Raw genomic sequence first — 15845 nt, forward strand, 5'->3', positions numbered from 1 at the left:
GGAATTTTTGTAGATGACACTGTGCCATGTCACCGGGCCACAATTGTTCGCGATTGGTTTGAAGAATATTCTAGACAATTCGAGCGAATGGTTTGGCCATCCACACGGCTCGACATGAATCCCATCAAACATTAATGCGACATAATCCAGAGGTCAGTTCGTGCACAAAAAAAAAGTAAATGTCGTGTGACTATGGCCTCTCATCGGGTAGACCGTTCGCCTGGTGCAAGTCTTTCGATTTGACGCCACTTCGGTGACTTGCGCGTCGATGGCGATGAAATGATGATGATTAGGACAACACAACACCCAGTCACTGAGCGGAGAAAATCTCCGACCCAGCCGGGAATCGAACCCGGGCCCTTAGGATTGATATTCTGTCACGCTGACCACTTTTTTTTTTTTTTTTTTTTTTTTTTTAAAGAGTAGGTCAGGGGGCAGAGTGGGCAGGGGTCGTACTTGGAGGCCTGGCCACGGTGTCCCCATCTCCTGACAGGATAAGGGAGAGGCAGCAGGAAGGAAACATTGATATTGTATTTTTTTTAGTAACAATATTTTATTTATTCATTTAATTTTAATGTCCCAAAAGAAAAATCATATATAAAAAAGAAGGGAAATAAATATAGGGCCGAAGTGACATCCTCGTCACTTCACTGGGAGTAAATCCTATCCCTCGAAACAACGTAAACCTGGGACTCCCCACCGCTTCGGGGGGTTATGAAACATGCTGCCTAGAAAGTTCGCAAAATGCGTTTTATATTTAGAGTGGCGTCTGATGATTTCGTGTTGTTCTAGTAGATAATGCCAATAGTCCATGATCGATATCAAGGTCCGCGAAAGCACGTAGTGCGATGCGTGTCCTCCAATCCATCGGATTGCCGATGTTTTTTGTGAGGGGAAAAAGACAGGGTCAGGGAAAAATAAAACGTCCGTCGTCATCGTTGATTCGTCGGTGTGTCGGAGGAGGGCCATGATGCGTTGCGTCAGCCGCCAAACATCCTTTGCCTCACCGCACTGCAGAGAGTGTTCGTCGGTGTCCTGCATGCCACATCTAAGGCAGAGCGGGGAATCCACCATGCGAATGTCGTACAATCGTTGGCGGTTGACCGTCTTTCGGTTGATTAATGTATACCATGACGATCGCGCTGCTGTGGTGAGGAGTGGTGTGTGGACAGCTCGCCAAATCTGTCGCCAGTTTCGTGTTGGGTATTTAAGTTCGACAACATTGCGGCCATGATGACGCCGCAAGTATCGATATATCTCACGGGTAGTGGGGATTCTGGTAGAAGGTATCTGTAACTGAACATAACTAAAATCAACAAAAAATCGCGCGACGTGAGAAAACGAGGGCGAGATGGTGCCTACTGCTACCGGTGGTTCAAAGGACGTTGGAAGAAGCACATCCAGGATGGCCGACGTGATGGCGTGTTGCCGCTGGTTCCAAGTTCGTAGCGTCGCTCGCAGGTATAGAGCTAGAGCCTTGTTCCGCACATCCGTGAGGTTAAGTCCTCCAGAATGGTGTGGGAGAGTTAAAGTCTCGTATTTGATCTTAAACAACATTCCTTGGCTGACATAGTATCCAAAGGCCGCCATTAATCTGTCAGCGATACCATGTGGCATTGGCAGTACCTGTGCCAAGTGCGGCAGTCGCGAGGCCAGGTGAACATTAGTGTAGTCCACCCTTTGGAGCAGGTCATGCGTTCGGAGTGAATTGTTGCGTATGTGCAGTCGGACGTTCTGGAGGAGACGTCGATAGCTCACCGCCGCTGATTGGCGTAGCGATCGGGTGAACAAGACACCTAAACATCGCAAAATGTCCACCGTCGTAAACGGACTTCGCAGAGCGTCCAGCCCACGACCGATGTGCATGATCTTGGTTTTATTCGTGTTGACCCTGCTTCCCGCAGCTACCCCGTACGTATTAAGAAGGGTAACCACCTGACTGACTTCGTTCTCCGACCGGACGAGTATCATCAAGTCGTCGGCATATGCACGACACGTGAAGGAGCTCGCACGGAGTCGGACGCCTGTTAGAGTCCGTCTAAGAGTCTGCATCAATGGTTCGAGCGCTATTGTAAACAGTATCATCGACAAGGGACATCCTTGCCTAACTGAGCTGCGAACAGGAATCGTTCCTACCTCCCTGCCATTGACTCTCACCGTCGAAGAAGCGCCGCGAAGGAGGCGCATGAGGACGGTAATAAAATCCTGTGGTATCGCCATGCGTCTCATGGTCGAGTCAAGGAAATCATGGTTGATCCTGTCAAAGGCACGATCAAAATCCACCGATACGAACGCCGCTCGCATGCGACAAGCTTCCGTCAGGGAAATTACGTCACGGTATTCGCCGAGGATAGAATGTATGTTGCTCCGAACCCCTAGACAAGCCTGGTCTGGTGGTATTGTCTTGGATATTACAATCTTGAGCCTTGCCGCCAACATTCGCGCAAAGATCTTATAGTCAGTATTGAGCATCGTGAGCGGTCTAAATTGATGGGCGCTGTCACTCGCCGTCGATTTCGGTATTGGTATAAGCAGTCCCGCCATGAACTGCGACGGAACGTCCGTGTCAGGGCTCAATAACTCGTTATACATCAATACCAACTGGGACATCATTAAATCCGCAAATGCGCGCTAAAATTCGAGTGTCAACCCATCTGGCCCAGGGGATTTATGCACCGCACCCTTCGCGAGTGCGCCCCGGATGTCATCTTCCGTTAGGGGTTCCAATAGGGCCTCTGCATCCGGACCATCCACCTCCGTTTGCATCTGTCGCAAAATTTCTTCTTCTGTCCGATTGTCCGTCGGCGTCCCAGTGAAAAGGAGGCGGTAATGCTCCAGAAACTCAGCAGCAATGGCCTGTTGTGACGTCAAGGGCCGACCATCGTCATCATGGAGGACTGTGATTAGGGATCGGCGATTACGCGCATTTCCCTTGGACACATGATGCATGCCAATACGTTCTCCATCGACGTTGTCCAAGCACCGAGCACGGATCGAAAGTCCCTCCAGTCGACGTCTCGTGATCGATAAAATGCAGGCCTGAATGCGATGGACTTCCGCTTGACGTTCGGGCGATGGGGCCCTGGAGGACAGGTCGCGGAGCACCATGTAGTAATAGTCAAGTGTATCTCGGAGCCATTTCGCTTTTTCCTTGCCATACGTTATGAGAGCTCTTCGTATCGCCGGTTTTGCACACTGCAGCCACCACGAAAGAACCGTACGGTGCAGCGGCAGACGGCGAGTGCAAGTCTGCCATGTTTCTTCGATCCGCTGGCGACATTCGAGATCCACCAATAAGGAAGAATTAAGTTTCCAGGAACTACGACTCCGCCAGACCCGCTGCCGTGGGAGGGTTAACGTGCATAAATACGCAAGGTGATCCGTAAAAGCTGTGGGCCAACGTTCAGCAGCCAACACGTGATCTCTTAATCCGTCAGAAACATAAATCCGATCCAGCCTGCTCGCCGAGTGGCTAGTAAAATACGTGTAGCCCTCTCGCTGCCATTGGATCTTTTCCCACGTGTCCATAAGGGCCATGTCCCGGCAGATCGTGTTCAATGCGTGGCAGGAGCTGAAATTAGGAGTTTGATCCTTCGGTGTGAGTACACAGTTAAAATCCCCCCCTACCAAGATGTGGTCATACCTCCCATGGAATAGGGGGGCAATCTCCTCCGAGTAGAAGCGTGCACGCGCCTGTCGATTGTCAGATCCGGAGGGTGCATAGATGTTGACGATACGAATGCCGTTCACGGTCATAGCCAAACCCCGAGCCGAAGGAAGGTAATCGAGGTCACACATCGGAATCCCTTCCCGGACTAGTATCGCTGTGCCACGTCCTCCATCTGGAGTCTGCGCTAGATAAGTGGTGTTCCGTGCACGTCGGGAAAAGCAGCATTGAAGGTTTCCTGCATCAGCAGAATATCAACGTCTGTGGCGTAAATCATGTCCCGGAGAAGTTGCATCTTTGCAAGCGAACGTGCGGTGTTAATGTTCACTGTGCCCACCTTATATGCTTGGTTCGTTGGCGTTGTCATGCTCGTGTCATGTCATTGAGAACTCCAAGGGCTTTAGTCCACTATTCGTGCTCAGAGGGGTGCCCGCCAACGGGCTGCCCTCCTTCGTTGTCGTTCCGTGGTGTGCATCCTGTAGGTGGGTGGTCATCATTTGGGGGTGGCAATTCCTGTAGGTCTTCGACTGGTTCCGCCCAGTCGCAGTGGTCATCCATCCGAGAAACGTCCTCTGATGTATTTCGACGTGGCTGCCGGGACATTGGTGTCCCTGACTCCTTCGTCGGCAGTGCTGGGTCAGTCGGTGTCAATGAAGAGGGACCATCTGAAGGGCAGGACATCCGGTCACCATCGGACGGAATCCTGTCAGCGTCCTCTAAAGGCACGTGTTGTGTGTCAGACAGTTCTTCCGCTAGGATACCTTCCGTGTCCCCTAGGCTAGAGGGGGACGTGTCACCCGAACTATGGCGACGCTTTTTGCGACGCTTCGGCGATCGCTGTTTGCGTGCCCTGCCCTCTGCTGCCTCACTGTGTTCGTCGGTCGTTCGTTGGTCCGTTGCCGGCGCCACCGTCTGGACCTCCACTGCCACGTCGCGTGCTACATGTGAGTTTTCGGAAGGTTCCTCCCTCAACTGTCGTGACATGGGTGTAGGGACATTCTCCGAGTCACCTCCATGCTCCCGTAACTCGGTCTGCTCTTGCATAAACACGTCCTTGTCACGCTCCGAACTTGGCAACACTTCCCGGCGGGCCACCGACACGTACGTCATCGGCAGTTGCGTGGGAACTTCTCGCTGTGACGCGTCTCCATGTGGCAGTTGCACGACGCGGCGTTGTATGCACTCCGAGCGGATATGTCCTTCTCCACCACAGCCAGAACAGGTGCGTGGCTGGCCATCGTAGATCACAATAGCTCGACATCCGCCAATGTATAAATAAGACGGGATATGTTTAGTAAGGACGATCCGCACCTGTCGCACGCCGTTTAGCACAGGATAGGTATTAAAACTAGCCCAGCGTTCAGGCGTATGACTAAGTACCGTTACATATGGTCGCAGCGATTCAGTAACCATCGATTCTGGCACCTCAAACGGCAATTCAAAGATCCGAACGACCCTCACACCCAATCCTGAAGGAGCTACTGTTACATCGCTTATATGTCCATCAGAGTGTCGAAATTTAAATCCTCTTTGAGCAGCGGAGAGAGTTCTTTCACACGCAGCTTCATCGGTCATCTTTACGTACATTGTACTGCTTACAACGGACAGGTGTATTCCAATTATGTCTGCAGCAGGTAAACGAACTTCGTCCCTCAAAAAACGCTCTATTTCGAAAGCTTTGGGTCTGGCATATTCGTTGTCGAACGTAAATTGGAGCGTAGTCTTTCGAAAATTATGTGCCATGGCGATCGAGTCAGACAACAACAGCCCGCATCTCGTGGTCGTGCGGTAGCGTTCTTGCTTCCCACGCCCGGGTTCCCGGGTTCGATTCCCGGCGGGGTCAGGGATTTTCTCTGCCTCGTGATGGCTGGGTGTTGTGTGCTGTCCTTAGGTTAGTTAGGTTTAAGTAGTTCTAAGTTCTAGGGGACTTATGACCACAGCAGTTGAGTCCCATAGTGCTCAGAGCCATTTGAACCATTTGAATCAGACAACAACACGCGCGAGTACCGGCGGTGTAAACACTTCCTCGTTCACGCGCGCCCGCGGCCGGGACAGCAGGTCCGTGCCGCGCCACTGCCTAAAGCAGACTTCCACTCAGCTACCAGGGGCGGACAAAATCCTGCCCCGGCAACACTTCCGCAGTTATGGACGACTGTAGAGACAGCATGGATCAGTATTTCTGCAGGGGACTTCCAATGACTTGTTGAATCCATACCACGTGGAGTTGCTACACTATGCTGGACATGTATATTCTTACATGCCTCTAACTGTATGAAGAACAATTTGATCAAATTTTATATAGAGCCAAACACAGGCTATAGCGTATCGTACAGCCACCCCTCCATAACACCCTCCTCAAATTGTCCAATGAAATCTCTATAGGAAACAAATAACCGAAAATGACAGTATATTAAGTAAGACTTTCACTGGTATACAACAGTTAACCACCCTGAAGAGCGCCGCAGTAAATCGGTCGAAATATCGGCGGTTTAGTTGTTTTAGTAGTTACAATGACGCGACCCAATACCGAAAATTATTTGATCCAAAATGACATCGACTGTGGAAGCCTTCGAATTTATATAAGCTATAAAGTAATCAACACTGATATTATTTTGATGGTTATTTTTTTATTTAGAAATCGAGTTTTTGAAAAATAATGTGCTCAGGTATGTAGATTAATTTACAATACAGCTTCAGGAATAAGTGTTCTATGGGGTTTTACATCATATCTTAAACGCGTGCACGACGTTTCATTGTAATGGCTTTGATAGCTGGAGACAAAATGTACAGATGTTCAAAAATGTTAAGCTTCTGTAAAGCACTAAGAATAAAAATTTAGAGACGCGCCTTGTGAATCCCTTTAGAGAAATGATTTCTGGGTGCTCTTTCGCTTCGGATACAGATACAAATATCTGAAATCTTTTTTCTATGGTACGTGCATAAAAATATCAGACTATTTTTACAATTTCGATATTCTGACGCAAAAATTTGTTTAAATAAACATCTTCTTGTCAGTTTCTTTCGAATAACTTTCTTCTTCTCATAATAAAAATATGAATAATGTTTCTTCTAGGTACTTACAGGCCATACAAATGAAGAAACTTACGGGGCAGATTTCAGTATATCTGCTCTGTAAATTACATTTATTCTTATGCTTAGCAAACTACTGTAATGCATAGAAGTTCGCTGTTCCTCTCCTCTCCTGGAACATTGTTTATTGCAAATGTGAAATGGATGACTTCTGATTCATCCCAGTCAAATCAAAGTCTGCTTAGTTTAGAATAGCTGCCTGCCTTATTCTGAAGCTCCAATATTTGCCTAATGTCAGCAATGCTATAACAGCGTTTCCAGTTAGGCTCTTACTGTTTATATTTCGTAGTTATGTTTTTGGTGTTGTGTGTGTGTGTGTGTGTGTGTGTATTTGCGTGTTGATGACTACGGAGTACACACCTATGCAGCTTCCGTCTGCTTTGTTGTGCTTTTTAATTCAGACTAGCAAGCGCCAAAGACACTGGATAAGCATGCGTATTCAGATACAGAGATATGTAAACAGGCAAAATATGGCGCTGCGGTCGGCGACGCCTATACAAGTGTCTGTCGCAGTTGTTAGATCCGTTGCTGCTGCTACAATGGCAGGTTATCAAGATTTTAAATGGATTTCAACGTGGTGTTACAGTCGGTGCACGACTGATAGGACACATCATCTCTGGGGTAACGATGAAGTGGGGATTTTCCAGTACGACCATTTCACGAGTGTACCGTGAATGTCAGGAATCCGGTACAACAACAAATGTCCGACATCGCTGCGGCCGGAAAAAAACTCCTGCAACAACGGGACCAACGACGGCTGAATAGAATCGTTCAACGTGACAGAAAGGTGCAACCCTTTCGAAAATTTCTGCAGATTTCAATGCTGGGCCATCAACAGCGCCAGCGCGCGAACCATTCAACATACCATCATCGATATGGGCTTTCGGAGCCGAAGACCCACTCGTGTACCCTTGCTGGCTGCACGACGCAAAGCTTTACGCCTCGCCTGGGCCCATCAACACCAATATTGGACTGTTGATGACAGGAAACATGCTGCCTGGTCGGACGAGTTTCGTTTCAAATTGTATCGAGCGGACGGACGTGTACGGGTACGGAGACAACCTCATGAATCTATGGACCCTGCATGGCAGCAAGGGACTGTTCACGCAAGTGTACCAGTTTTTTTTGGATCTTCATTGTAGTAAGACACTGATCGCATTCGGAAACAAAGAGTTCGAAATGAAGTAATGTCTGATAGGTATACAACACACCTAACGTACCGATAACGCAGTTACTATCTTACTGACCGCGGCTACTCGCAAAACTGTCGTAGTTTACCATTACTTAGTCTACACTAGCCTACAGTAGTCTTAGACTCTACTTACGAACAATCATTCTTCGTAAGGTGGCTTGCTGATTATAGATGTAGACGTAAATGAACAGGGAGCCAGCTATCTCGCGAAACAGTCTCGCCCAATTGTTTCGCGAGCAAGTCTCATCCTTCAGAAACGTAGAATGCATTTTCGCGACAGGACATATGTACCCGTCTGCCTCTCTCTCTATATCTCTACCTCTGATTATAAAGTACGAGAAAAGAAACAAATAACAACAATTCAACATACCCACCTGGTCGATGATGGTGTGGCCGATGATGCAGTACAGAGCGATCCCACTGAGAAAGACGGCCAGACTGGAGGCCGTGGACACCACTACCGCCATCTCGTCGGTCTCCAGTAGCACCTGCGCAAGCAGGCGTCAGTTTGTATTTTTGATTTGGACTCAAGCGTGCTGAAGCTTTTCGTGCAGTTGGAGTCATTCTTTCTTCTTGTATGGCTAAAACATCTGGCGATTATTTTCTCTTTCTGTAATTTTTGTATTTTACAGTGGATTTATTGTTTCGATTTTTCTATGAACGTTCTAATTTTGTAGTTGTGGCCCAGTATACAGAGAGGTGACGAAATTCATGTGATATCTCCTAAATCGTATCGGTCCTCCTTTTGCCTGGCATTGTATTGTGTATTGTGTATTGAACCGGGGACCTAGAAACAATGGAGAGGCTTCGTCCCACCATAGCCCTCAGTGGTTCACAACCCCACAACAGGCCACAGCAGTCCACCCACCCCACTGCTGCCCCACACTGAACCCAGGGCTATTGTGCGGTTCAGACCCCAGTAGACATCCCCCCCCTACCCTCCCTCCCTCCCCCCCCCCCCCACACACACACCGGGAACGTCTCATAAGCCGCACGGGGTGGCCCCTGGTCTGAGGCGCCTTGTCAGGGTCTGTGCGGTTGCCCCCACTGGAGGTTCGAGTCCTTCCTTGGGCATGGCTGTGTGTGTTGTCTATAGCGTAAGTTAGTTTAAGTTAGATTAAGCAGTGAGTAGACTTAGGGACCCATGACCTCAGCAGTTTGGTCCCATACAACATTACGACAAATTTAAAAATAAAAGTCTCATACCAGACATGGGTATCACCAAATGTTTGCGTGGTAGAGTAATAATAGTCCACGCATAGGTGGAGACAGTGTTTGCGCAGCAATCACTGACATAATGTACCTGAGGCGGAATAAGGAGAACCAGGCTGCATTGGGTGAGGTAGATGGAAAACCGCCTTCAAAACCATCCACAGCCTGGCCGTCACACTGGACCTCAACAGTAATCCGCTGGGCTGGTTCGTGGAGTGGACCGGGATGCCATCCCGCTCGGGAAGCAGAGCGTTAAACTGCACTGCTAGCTGGGTGGGCATCATTGTCTTATTAGATTTCCCTTAAAAACCAGAAGCACTGAACTATCTAGAAACTAAGTAGGGATACATAAAGGGCTGCATAAGCTACGGAATATTTTCGCTCTACATAGTTATCCTCCGGTCTGCCTACAGCATTATGGGGCCACCACCAGTCTCTACAGTGCCTTGTTGACAACTTGGGTCCACGGCTTCGTGTGCTCTGAGCCACACTCGAAATGTACTGTCAGCTCTTACCAACTGAAATTGGAAGTCGTGTGTTTAGGCCACGATTTTGCAGTCGTCTAAGATTCAACCAATATGGTCACGAGCCCAGAAGAGGAGCTGCAGGCGATGTCGTCCTGTAAGCAAAGGCACTCACGTGGTTCGTCTTATACCATACCCCATTAGCCCCAGATTTCGCCGCACTGTCCTAATGGATACGTTCGGGGTGCCTCCCACTGTGATTTCTGTGGGTATTTCATGTACTGTTGCTTGTCTGTTATCACTGACAACTCTACGCAAACGGCGCTGTTCTCGGTCGTTAAGTGAAGTCCACTGGCTACTGCGTTGTCTGTGGTGAGACGTAATGCCTTAAATTTGGTATTCTCAGCACATGCTGGACACCGTGGGTCTCGGAATACTGAGTTGGCTAACGATTTCTGGAATGGAATGTCCAATGCGTCTAGCTCCAACTACCATTCCGCTCTGAAACTCTGTAAATTCCCGTCGTGCGGCCGTAATCATGGCGGACACTTTTTCACATGAATCACCTGAGTACAAATAAAAGCTCCACCAATGCACTGCCTTTTTATAATCCGTGTACGCGATACTACCGCCGTCCGTATACGTGCATATCGCTTTCCCATGACTTTTGTCACATCAGTGTATCGTATCAGAGGTGTACAAATTCTCCTTTCAGTCTGCCTGCTCCTCTTACCTCCTCCGCAACCTGTGAAGCGGCTGAACCTGCCACAACCTGAGGCACAGTGGTTACAGCACGCCAACTTGGGTTTCTGCAAGTGTGCCAAGCATCACAGGGCGCGTACAGCCTGCTGCACTTGATATCAGGTTGCGCTATCAATCTAACGTGAGTAAATAATAGCCAAATATATGTTTGCGTAGGAAGTTTCACTGCAGCTCAGCTATGTCAACGGCGGGAACAACAAAATGAACAAACCAAACTCAAAGAAGATTGAGGACAAATTAACATTTGGGAAATATATGCCAGTCACGAAACAGAGCCCAAGTTCAGCATAACAGAACGTTTCATGTGTTTATGAGGCATCTTCAAATAAGTAGGTCGGCGTCTCGCAATGCAAACTGTGTAAAAAGTTACTAAACACTCACTCGGGAACCTCAAGTATTTTACTACACGTTTTTAAATTTGACCATCAGTTTCCTCACTCAATAATTATTTCGAAAGAGAACGAAGACAAGTGTGTGGGAATGTCTTAAGGACCTGAGGCCATTTAGCAGTACACAGGCCTTGTAAATTCAGAGTAAACATTAATTCAAATATTTAAAAAAAATGGCTCAGTGGATATTAAAAACTACATTCTAATGGTATGCAACATAGTGCGAAGAAAGCCTAGTACGAAATAAAAGCTTCTTCTTTCAGCTAAGTACATTTTAGATTAACAGAACATGAAAAACGAACTTTGCGTTTGCTGAAACACATTTGGGGAATTTAGAATGAACTATTTTGGCCGCTGGATTCATATTTAGCTGAAAAACACTAAGATTAGAGAAACTACACTTTCAAAACCATACTTTAGTCGGCGTTGCAGTTTAACAGACATCTTGAGTTCCTATGTGCAAAGGATCTCGACTTTCAGAGATGCTTACTACAGAAAACATGTATTAAAGGTGATTGATAGTCGTTCAGAGTGAGAACAGCCCGTACTAGTCGAAACATGGTGAAGTTGCAGAGCAAACCGTTCATACAGAAATAAATAAATAAGCCCAAAATACGACGAGAAGGAGAAAAAGGACTCGTCTTGCGTTACTTGGGTAAAGAGTTAAGTTAAATTAATCTTGAGTTAAGTTAAATTAATCTTGAAGAATCAAGCTTTCCAAGAGTTCTGGCAATTCCTATTATTATGGCCATGTTCGACAGATCTACACTGTCATCATCGGTTCTGAAAGTTACAAAAACAACCATACCAAATGAAGCTCACTTGAAGATATACGATTTCATATAACCACTGTGTACACTGCTTCAATGTTAGAAAGTATCTTGTAACATTATTAGATGTACATGCTTGTTACAATACTAAAAGTCACATAGTGATGTTGCATCAAATACAACTTGGCAGGGAACATCAGCTTGTCACAAATAAAATAACAAACAGTTAAAACATACAACACGTTGTACTGATGTCTCTGCACTAATCACTTGACACCACAATGGCGACTTAGCTAGTATAATATTTTCACAGATAAGGAAGTACACAGTTGTTTATATAGTGGTGACCGATAATCAATAAACTTGCCACCCTGCAATTATGTCTTCTCTCCATTTCAATAAAATTATTTTCAAGATAATTTACATAACATTTTAAATTGAAACTCTAAAATACCATTGTCTTTGAAAATATACAGTTCCACTTTTTAAGAAGTAAAATATGCAATGCTCCAATAAAAAGCCCAGGAACTACACCACGAGCTCCACAATATTTTTCAATAATCCGCCTTGCGATTACACTGACAGGTTAACCTGTGATACTTTAATAAAGCCGCTGTACTTAGACCACAAGCACCACATCACTGGCGTATAAAAATAGAGTTGCTCATATTATATGGTGCAGAGAATTATGTGATCCTGATAGTATTTCATGGAGTCTTGTGTATGATGACCTCCTCTGTTAGGACTTTTGATATGAGTTTGTACTGATGAGCTATGATTATTGTATGCTATGTTTATTGTAAATTTATTTTTATAAAACGACAGTTTATTATATGTGTCCAATTATAGGTGAGAAAGTATATTTCGTTGTAAATTTTACTTTTTAAAAATGACACATATATTTTCAAAACACAATGTTCTTTTCAAGTTGCGATTTAAAACTATGTGAATTGTCTTGAAAACAATTTTAATGAGATTGGACAGAAGAATTAATTGCAGTGTGGCACATGTACCGAAATTTATCAATTGTCGGAGGCTACCTTTATTGCCACTGTGGTGTCGAGCGATTAGTGTATGCTGGGACTTCAGCACAACATGTTATATGTTTCAATTGTGTGTTATTTTATTTCTGGCAAGCTAATGTCCTCTGGCATGTTTTATTTGACATAATATTACTATGTGTCTTTTAATGTTGCAACAAGCACATACATCTAATAATGTTACAAAGTATGTTGTAGCATTGAAGTAGCATTCACAGCAGTTATAAGAAATCATGTAAGTTCAAGCCACCTTCCCTTGGGATGTCTGTTTCTGTAACTTTCAGATCCAATGATGACAGCGTAAATCTCTCAAAACCAGTCATAGTAACAAAAAGAATTGCTTGCCATATTGACAAACTTGGTTCTTCAAGAATAATACAATGTTTTCATGTTTACGTCACATGAATTTCAGCTCTCAAATATCAGTAAGCCAGAACACTTCAATGCAAGTCTCAAAATTCTAGAGAAAATGGACCATGAAGTTTTCCGAGCGTCTTAAATACCCTTATATAAGGTCGAGTTTTTGTGTCAGGCAGTATGGCTTCGGCACAGAATGCTCACTTACCGTATAGGTGTCCTGGGTTCGATCTCCAGCCAATGCGAACTGTTAAACTGCGGTGCATGTTCTACTAGCATTTTCGTGAAGCGTAGGACACATGAGGAAGGAAAAAAAAAATCAGTGCCGCTTGAAAGTATAATCGCTTGTTCGAGTCTCATTTCGAGCACTATTTTCATCGTTTTTTATCTTTTAGTTCGAATAATTGCGTCATTTAAATATAAAATTCATTAGAAATAGGCTATTTAACACATATCAAACGGTAATTATTACAAAATACAATTTTTGATCCTTAAGTGCTCTACGCTTCATGGAAATTCTTGTGGAACTTGTAGATATGTTTGAAACTTTTCCATTGCTGGATAACGAAGATGGCCTTCCTTTAGGGTATCAAAGTTGCTCAGAAAACTTCGAAGTCATTTTGCGTTGAATTATTTTGGTCGACTGATTTTTAAGTTCAAACTTAGAGGTGCCATAAATATAAAAGTGCCATAAATATAAAAAAAAATCCGAAAGCGCGATTTCCGTGTGGCCTCCTTGCAAGTAGTATTAAACAGATAAATAGATACACTGCTTTTATGGCAAAATTATAGCCATGAGTTGTGGAATTCAGGCGAAAGTGCTTCCATTTTAAATGATTTGTGTGGTTTGGAAAGCTAAATGGTTCTTAAAAGCTAAACAGTCTGTTTCTACACCATTCTCCTTACAACCATGCCTCCAAATGTCAGTCAGAATGGTACCAAACGTTGTCTGTCTACAGAGTATCAACCAATACACCAATATAGTTTGTGCTATGCATTGTCGTCTGGGAGAACATGCATAAACGGTAAGTAATATGTACCACATGACCTATGCAAGTAGGATGTTTTTGTATGTTCTGGGCCAATAAACCAATGTTACAAAAAATAAAATATTACTCGTTAACACTCGCATTTTTTATTTTCTATAAGATTGATCTAATGACCCAGAACATATAAAAACATCCTACTTTCCCTTTTACCAAATAATAATATAATATAATTATAGCTATAATGAAAATCATTTATTTTATATGCATTTCCCATAGGTGAATGTAATAAAATAAATAAAATGAATTAGTTATCAAAGTACATTATTTAAGAAAATCATATTGTGAATGTAAGTAAATAATTAAAATGTATTAGTGAATAAAAGTAAATTATATTAAAAATTTTATTGATTTTCAAAAACTGCAAAACATCCTCACAATGTCCTACACACATTTTTCTGTGTTTCAGACTCCTCTGACCCTATGTACACAGCGCTACATGAAGAATAAGTTCTGAATTAACCAAACTGCTCCTTTTGTTTGGGCTGTGTGTTGGATGTTTTAGCCAAATGGCTAGCACTCTTCACACAAATACGTTATAACGACATTTGATATGCGCACTATCATTGGTCAACGATTGAGTGAAGTTTGGCTGAAGTAAAGGAACTTGAAGAATGTATATATAGTACTGTTCTACTGACAAAGTATCTTCTAAAAATCAACTTCTTCATCAATTTATTTCAGGCCCAAATTCATTATTTTCTTTACATTATACCATTTTAAAATTGGAGAACAATCAGAACAATTGATGAATATGATTTTGAACAACAAAATTAAAAACAAGAATAGAGAAAATTACATCTAAAGTGAAGTATGTTCCCACATAAAAGTAAATAGAATTTACTTCAGTGCCTTCTGTTGACAGAAGTTAGAATCTAGGGAGTTCACACTAGCAATCATAGATGTCTATACTGTACTGAAAGTAGAGCTTGAAACATATAAAATACAAGTGGATAGCTTGAAACATATAAAATCCAACAAACCCAATTTTTTATTGTAAAATGCAAAACACCGAATTTTTTCTTCAAATACTTTCGTCCATAAACTACAGTAGGCCATATACCAAATTTCATCAAAATAATGTAATAAACAAAAAAGTTCATTTTCATGACTCAGCACTTTTTTGCTGTAGATTAAGTGACGATTTCTCAGTCAAATATTAATCGATTTTAAAAATTCAAATTGCTAACATAATGTACATTAAAAGAGCTATCCAGAAAAATATAATGAAACAAATCAGAAATCATTTAATAGGTAAGATACTAAAATTTTCAGTTTTAATTTTTTCTATCTTTCTTAAAATGTTTCAGAAATGTGTATAAGCATGAAGTTCACACTTTTATAATTTTTTTTTAGTTTTTCATTCATTTATATAGAAGCCAATTTTAATAATTAAAAATTTTCAGTAAGTAATCTATGTTCTAAATCATATGTAAGATTCTTTTTGCCATACATAATTACAGGAGCAAGTGTATCATTTGGAATTTTATCATTAAAAGTTGCACAAAGCTTCATAGTAGTTTTCTGTGTAGTTACAAGATACTTTCTATCAGTATCTGATTTTAGTAAAGTAATTCTTTAAAAATCTAGAAAAGCATCATATGCTTTCCAAAAATTATTTGGTGGATTAATATTCCACATTTCTTGAGAAAAAACTTCATTTCTATCATTTGGTGTTAAAAAAGGTGAATAAAAGCCAACTAGTGAAACATTAGTATAACTACCACATATTGGAATAGTTAATCTTCTTATAAGTATTGAAGATTTAGCACTAAGTTGAAATTATCTACTCATTTACTACTGAAAAAATAAATAAATGAACAAAACAGATTGGGAACCAAAAGTAAGAATTCCAG

General features: G+C 43.3%; 1 protein-coding gene across 1 annotated transcript in view; it reads right to left on the bottom strand.

Moving 5' to 3' along the window:
• The window catches only part of LOC126263560 (putative odorant receptor 71a), a 92176-nt gene that overhangs the window by 12623 nt on the left and 63708 nt on the right, over positions 1–15845 (bottom strand). Inside the window, exon 4 of the mRNA XM_049960653.1 lies at positions 8324–8437. Coding sequence (XP_049816610.1) covers positions 8324–8437 — 114 coding nt within the window. The remainder of the gene's footprint in view (positions 1–8323; positions 8438–15845) is intronic.

Source organism: Schistocerca nitens, chromosome 6, assembly GCF_023898315.1.
Source record: "Schistocerca nitens isolate TAMUIC-IGC-003100 chromosome 6, iqSchNite1.1, whole genome shotgun sequence".
Classification (NCBI taxonomy): domain Eukaryota; kingdom Metazoa; phylum Arthropoda; class Insecta; order Orthoptera; family Acrididae; genus Schistocerca; species Schistocerca nitens.